At 37.5% G+C, this 7,500-nt stretch overlaps 1 protein-coding gene and 1 long non-coding RNA gene across 3 annotated transcripts in view; both read right to left on the minus strand.

Annotated features, from left to right (window-relative positions):
- Positions 1-597: 597 nt before the first annotated feature.
- Positions 598-1,125, minus strand: LOC147468094 (uncharacterized). Its single transcript, XR_015192636.1, has 2 exons — positions 965-1,125; positions 598-655 (listed from the first exon to the last, which is right to left on the minus strand). It is a non-coding gene; the product is annotated as an uncharacterized LOC147468094 (long non-coding RNA).
- SF2 (splicing factor 2) overlaps positions 598-7,500 on the minus strand; it is an 8,491-nt gene continuing 1,588 nt past the window's right edge. Inside the window, exons 2-5 of one of the 2 annotated variants that reach the window (XR_006223037.2) lie at positions 4,824-4,993; positions 2,951-3,123; positions 2,092-2,554; positions 598-1,334 (exon numbers count right to left, since the gene is read on the minus strand). Coding sequence is in view for 1 of the 2 variants with exons in the window: in XM_043012753.2 (XP_042868687.1) it covers positions 2,342-2,554; positions 2,951-3,123; positions 4,824-4,993 (556 nt within the window). In the remaining variant the exon portion in view is untranslated. Of the gene's footprint in view, positions 2,555-2,950; positions 3,124-4,823; positions 4,994-7,500 lie in introns of both variants that reach the window. The other variant, XM_043012753.2, reaches the window with a different exon arrangement.

Consider the following 7,500-nt stretch of genomic DNA (forward strand, 5'->3'; position numbering starts at 1 on the left):
GAAATTCAATGGCAAAACAAAATATTCCAAGCATGTTATCGACAATGTTCTCATTTTCCTTTTGGAAAGTTCATTAACTTGTATCTGCATTTCGAATAACTGCTTTGCTCTCCCTTCAGTCTGGTTAGGAGCACCGATATGAACTAATAATTTCTCACCATTCTGCAGGTAACTGCTAATGAATAAATCTTGATAGGTTTCGTTACCATTTAACCAGCAGCGAAGTGCTCTCATCTCAGTCAGTCAACCAAAGACATATGTTAACTCGATTGAGGTTTGGATTTCCACTCATCATTTATTAGTTTCTTAACACCGAGAACTCTCTCACGCTGTAAATTTGAAGAACCTTACAACCCCATATACCATAATTAGATTTGATGACAAGTTTCTCGAAACAACGACCTTAAGGAATATTTACTTTATCAATTATTTTGAACAATTACAATCAGGAAGCAGCGACTTCGGGGATGGACCCAGCTATATTTTTATGGTAAGCCCTAATCCTTAGTATGCATATTTTTCTCTCCTTCCCTTCAGTTTCTCCCAACCTCCTCCTTTTCATAGTTATGTATGTATATCTGGGTAAAGAAATACAGATAACATTAATATTTTATTGATGAATCACTGTTGAATAACTGATCTCCTTGTATTGCTGCTGGAAAAGAGAAACTCGTTAATAACTTTGCACTGGTTCTCTTCCCAACTTCCCCTTACGATATGACATGTTCCGCAATAATTTGGCAACATAGGAATTAGACATCTCCCTTTGATCAATAAAAGCTGGCACCCCCTAATAATAATCTATCTCTCCGTAAATCACCCCTATCTGTGATAAAATAAAGAGGTTTCCACCTGGATATCAGAAATGGTCTACTAATTTTGCTTTGTACTAAAGAGGACTTTGATGGGAATTCAAGTAACAAATTCAAGCAATGAGGGGAGGGAAAGTGAATCCTTAACTCACAAATCCAGTCCTCTGCTACTTGGTGAATCCCTTGATTGATCCAAATCCTTATCCTCAAGTGATCCATGATCCTCCAGTGAGTTCGTCCAAGCGCAGAACCTGTCCCCGCATAATCCTTTTTCTCCATGGATAGGCCAACTGAGACCCATAAGAGATCTCATCCATTGTGATCCAAGTTATCCATTAGTGTGATCCTCCCCTTGCAAGCTTGCTGCAGCATGTATCCTCCTGATCCTGTGATCCAGATAGAGAGCCTCTCGTCCATGCCATAGTCAATGCTCCTCCTCCACTTCTCAAATCCTAGCTTTCCAAAATCTACGAAATTTGGCAGGAAGGATGGCCATATTGCAGCAGCCTACTAGCTACGGGACTGTGTAGAAAGAAAAACAAACAATTAGTCTCTGGTAATACGATCTCTATAATCTATAGGTAAAGCTTCATTCAATACAAAATCCATTTCAAGACAATTTTTATTGAACATCTTTATTAAAAGTATGAGGTGTATTTACACGCTGATTACTAAGAAAATATCAGATATAAGAACTGTTCAGCTGAGAAGTCAGAATGGAATGTGAGAACATAAAGACAGAAGTAATAAATCATAGTTAGCTTATTTGGGCTAGAAGCTACTTATAACGTAAACTTCATTACATTTCTTTTTGTAAACATATGCTTTCTTACAAATCTAAAATCTTTAACTTGCCCTTTGTATATGAAGACATTGAAAGTTTCCTTAATACTGAACAATGACCATGGTACAGACTGCATACACCTATGTGAAGTCAAAATCAAAATTAGTTGCCATTAATAAAAATCTAAAAAAGTACAAAAAAAACTTTCAAAAAGTCTGCATTTACACAAACAAAAAAATGCCACTCTGAGCAATACACCGTTTTATTTTTTTTTCGTTCTTAATCTGGCTGTCCGAACAGATAATCTGCGACTCCTAACACTAACAGCTTTGAAGGGTTCTATCCATCCCCTAATACAATGTTAAAGTGATGGCGTCACATGCATACACACACACACTTGAGGACCTTTCAAAAGTGTCTTTGATATATTGTGAGGACAGCCAGCAGACACACCAAAGGGCAAGTGGGACATGTGTGACTGGCAACAGTGCAGACCTGACGTCCTCCAGTCCAGTGCTAAGAGCTGCATGGGTCCGGGGACACCGTCAGGTCAGCGTGGGGCACCAGAGGTCAGTGTGGAGTTTTAATCGTTTTCAATTTCCTCCCATAAAGGATGTGCTCTAACTGGATACAACATCCATCAACTTGGCACCCTTCATAATTCTGGGGAACTTCGCCAGGTTTGGGCCCAAGCTGTTGTCTCAGCCCAAGCACTGAGCCTGGCTCATCACTTCGGTCTTCGGTTCTAGTAGCGATCTCGGGAGCGTGATGGTGACCTAGATCGTGAGGGCGACCTAGAATAAGATCGGCGAACGGGAGAGTAGGTGGGTGACCCTCGGTAGCCGCGTGGAGAGCGTGACCTTGATCTTGAGCGACCACGTCCTCCTCCACCGCCACCACCTGAGGCTGGACTAGAACCTCCATAATCTTCTTTCACCCGAATGTATGAATTTTCACCCTGCAATTAAGAGTTCCCCCTCAGAGTAAGTAAACGTTGAGCACAATAAAATATAATAAATGAAACCACTATAAAAGTAAGTATAAAAAAAAAATCACTGGGAAATAATATGCATAGAATAAAAAAAAGACATTTCTAGCTACTTTTGATCTTCTGTATAACTTTTAAAGCTCATTTTTCACTAGGTCAACCTCGCCTAAAAATCTTTCAAGATCAACGTGCAGATCAAATGACCATACTTATATTGCTGACAAACTTATATATGAGGGAAAAATTACACATGATATTCCCTTCTCAAAATTTAAAATCTTCTCTTTACTTTACCCACTTTAAGAAAATTCATACTGAAAGCTATCAAAAATCTTCATATTCAAATTATGAACCTTTAATGCCTACCTCATGCGAGCGGAACTTTGAATCATCAAGTTTCTTGACGGCATATTTCATATCTTCATAGCGGAGGAACTCCACCACACCGGTGCCATCTTTGTACACATCAGCATAACAGACATCTCCTGCCTCCCTCATGTGGTCCTTGAGGTCCTGCCAACTCCCAGTGGGTGGTAAGCCTGTCGAGAAAATTAAAATTAGCAATGTGATCCTTTTATTTCACCATTTTTCTCTTAATCATAAATATATAATCTATTTCCCTCTTATCAAAATACAGCACTCAAAGGAAAAATAAATCTTGCAAAATTTAATAGATCCTCTCATCAAACGCACACAATCTCCAGCCTTATATCCCAATCTATGATACCCCAATTATTCACTCACTGGCTCTTACCTTCCTCAGTTCTAGACACAAAGGCACTTCTCCTGATGCCCCAACCAACTCTGTTCTTACAATCCAAAACTCGCTGTTCTTTCCGAGCACCCAAAATTATTGGTTCTTCCTTCCATCTAATGCACCAACTTAAAAGTTTCTCCATTGCTAAAGCACCAGTCACTGGCTCTCCCTTCCTAGAGCAACGACTTATACTTACACTAAATTACACTTCACCTCTCCCTTTTCCAGTTCACAAGAAAGTACCGAGAGTAAAAAAAATTATATCAACAGCCAGGGTGATGTGAATGAGCCAGTGCTGGTAAATCTTTGCTTTATACCTATCCGTGCTTTTATAAGTTTCTTACAATTACACAAAGTAATACTTATGTTTAGTGACAGATTATGTCAATTCTCATTACAATTATTGTAAGGTTTAGTTTAAAATCCCAAAAATAGATGGCATCACTCTCTCCTGGCACCATCAGGAAATAAGGCCTCAAATGGCATCCATCCTTGGTCTCTACTAAACACTAACTTTAGACAGTGATGACACAGCAAAATGCCAACCTTCAGCTCTCTATAACTGGTGGTGCAGGTGTGACGGCAGAACGAGAAGAGGAAGGTGAATCAGACCATGCGCTGGGGCTCAATGTGACTGGTTTGTGCTATGGCACTCCCAGCCACAAATACAGGTTGTCTTCCATTTCATCTCCCATGTTTTTTTTTTGTTTGGGATTTTTTTTTTTGTATTAAAAAAAAAAAATATATATATATATACATACATAAATAAATAAATAAATAAATAAATATATACATATATATATACACACACACACACACATATACATAAATATACATTATATAAATATATAATTTTATATATTTTATATATTTTATATATATATATATATAATATATATATATATATATATATATATATATATATATAACTATATATTTTATATATATATATATATAATATATATATATATATATATATATATATATATATACACACACACACACATACATACATACATATATTGTTTTTAGAGCTCTCCCAAAATTGAAATATTTGTCAGATGAGTGTTAAGAACATTTTGAGCTCATATGGACTTGATACTACAATTTCAGTCAAGTACAATAACATTGAGAAGGGCTGTCAGATGGCACTTATATATCTCATAACAAAGTAAAATCCAAAACGTGACAAAAAAGTAATAAGAGTGAATGATAAGAGCGAGAAAGTCGCATACTTATCCCGTGGCATTCCCTGCCTCTGGAGAAAAATAAATAAATAAATAAAATAAAATATGGTGCCACTTTTGTGGTCCAAACTCAAAAATGGATGGCCCATATCCAAATTCAGTCTTACTCTGTACCACCATATGTAATATCTAAATCCTTTGTAACTCTCACATTCTTCCCATTCCCCTTCCCCTACATTCCTCTTGGCTCTCAGCATGTGTTCAGTGAGACACCAAATCAATAGAGCAAACTAACCTGTGACTGAAACTCTGTACTGTGATCTTCGGGCTGGAGGACCTCTGCCCCGCCCCCTTCCTGATCCACCTCTGGCTGCTCCTGGCACACTGTTCCTTGGGAATTCCACTCGGAGACGATAGCCGTCGTAGTCATACCCATCCCGAGAGTGTACTGCATCTTCTGCATCTCTGAAAGATGAACACAAATCATTCATATGAAATTCAAAACATTTCCTGTCAAAGGAAAAACTTCTCTCAAGAAAATGTTTTGATAACTCATCAGGGGGGGGAGGGAGGGAGAGGGAAAGAAAAAGAAAGAAAGAAAGGATGAAAGAAGAGAAGAGAGAGAGAGAGAAGAGAAGAGAAGAAAGAGAGGAGAAAGAAGAGAGAGAGAAGAGAGAGAAAGGAGAGAAAGAAAGAGAAGAGAAAGAGAAAGAGAAAAGAGAAGAGAGAAGAGAAAAAGAGAGAAAAGAAGAGAAGAGAGAGAAGAGAGAAAGAAAAAAAAGAAAGAAGAGAGGAGAGAGAAGAGAGAGAGAGAGAGAAGAAAGAGAGAGAGAGAGAGAGAGGAAGAGAGAGAGAGAGAGAAGAGAGAGAGAGAGAGAGAGAGAGAGAGAGAGAGAGAGAGAGAGAGAGAGAGAGGAGAGAGAGAGGGGGGGGGGGCTACCAAAGTAGGGTAGTACCACATGCAACTCGGGACCAAAGAATAATGAGCAGGGAAGGACATTCACTCTGATTAATCATCTCAGTAGAAAATACAAGTTTTTCTTCTTTACAGAAAGTTCAATCTAACCACGACCAAAAGAACCTGTCTTATATATAATTCTAGGCATATAATTTGCACCTTTTTCAAGATTTCTGAGAAGAGAAGCAGAAGCCATCTGAACATAGGCCAAAATTTAAGAAACAGCATATTTTTGCCTTCTAGGACAGATGACAATGGAGTGATCTATCATTATTATAAAAATCCTAATATATGAAGATATAACAAACACAGGTAAACTGCATCATATGCTTTCGGCTATCAAACTTAATGTTGTTTAGAATTATATCAAATAACAGAATATAGCTACAGATATTTCATAACTCAAGTACACGGGATTTAGGCATCAATTTTGCAATTAACCCTCTCTGGACGGGTGGTACACTACTGTACCGCTCATTCAAAAGCCCGGTGGCCGGGTGGCACCAGTCATTTAATTGATTTAGGCCTAAGCTTTCGAAAGCCCCGGCATTGTGACATGCAAGGCTGGAATGCCCCTGTCGTGAGTGGGTTAAGAGCAACAGGAAATACTGTAATATAGTTATTCCTACACTAATATCTGCTATCTAGGTTCCAACTACTAAAGTGAGGTTTCAGGTAACACTGATGGTCCATTATTTTATGGAGAACTTGTAATATCAAGAGTGTACTCATGTTACTTCGGTCTTTAACTGCACAAGACCTACTCAAGTGCCAGTAAGTAGTGCCACTAGTCTTTCAAAAACATATGCAATGTAGCCATTATAAGTATTTGATTCAAAGATGATATATATGTATAAAATATTATTTGCACCACACTAACTTGAAATCCTAATTGATATAGTGAACTCTTCCGTAACTTTCTAGACAAACACAATCACACCTGTGAAACATTATGCCAGGTGCAAAGGTTTCACAATTCAGACAGATGTAGAGCTCCCACACACAAGTGCTTGAGTTTCATATTAATAGTACTACATATGGAAGTATACCATTCATCAAGATGGAGAGAAAAGTTTACATTTTATTATGTGTATTACGTAACCGCTTAAAGTCCCTGTAACTCTATAAAAGTAGGTTAGCACATTCATCATTATTGTTTATATGCGTAAACAAGCTGTGCCTAAAGTTCACTTCTTATTTATGTTTGTGTGAGTAAGTTCACTCATGACAACTACATCACGAGAGTTTAATCCCTATCAAATAACAATTTAATCCAACCTCTGCATATTTGTTGGAAAGATTTGTTGGCTTTTTCTGGGGACGAAAGGACAGTCGCTTTGGGTAATCTTTTTTGGACAATCACAATTAAATCATATACTATGTATGTTTATATGTATATCTATATATGTATGTATGTATATATATATGAGAGAGAGAGAGAGAGAGAGAGAGAGAGAGAGAGAGAGAGAGAGAGAGAGAGAGAGAGAGAGAGAGAGAGAGAGAGAGAGAGAGAGAGAGAGAGAGAGAGAGAGAATGCAGAGCATTGAGGAAAATTAAATAATACAGAAGTGATGTGGGAAAGTAATGGAGAAGGAATGAGGGGAAACACTGAATACCCAACTTATTATACAAAGGTTCTTGCAAAGACTTTGACCAAAACTCAACTGTACTTGCTACATCAAAAGACATTCCCCTTGCATGTAGTGGTATACAGAAAAAGATTTGAAAGGCATTGATTAACTTTACATATCAAGATATGTTTGACTTTTCAAATTGTATATTCAGCAGAATAACATAAATAGTATGCCTTGAAAAGTATTGCATACATGTCTTGCACTTTGAAGTTATCACATTTTACTCCAAACTTGGTTCATGTGTTAATACGGAATTACATATACTCTCTTTACAAGCTCCTATCAATGGACAATGACCTTTGATTTCATCAATTCCAAACATATATCCTACCAACTTACTACTTTAGTAGATTCCAAAACTATTGCTTGGGGAGTAGTTT

This window comes from Penaeus japonicus, unplaced genomic scaffold (assembly GCF_977035675.1).
Source record: "Penaeus japonicus unplaced genomic scaffold, GWHDUDI00000001_assembly GWHDUDI00000031, whole genome shotgun sequence".
Lineage (NCBI taxonomy): Eukaryota > Metazoa > Arthropoda > Malacostraca > Decapoda > Penaeidae > Penaeus > Penaeus japonicus.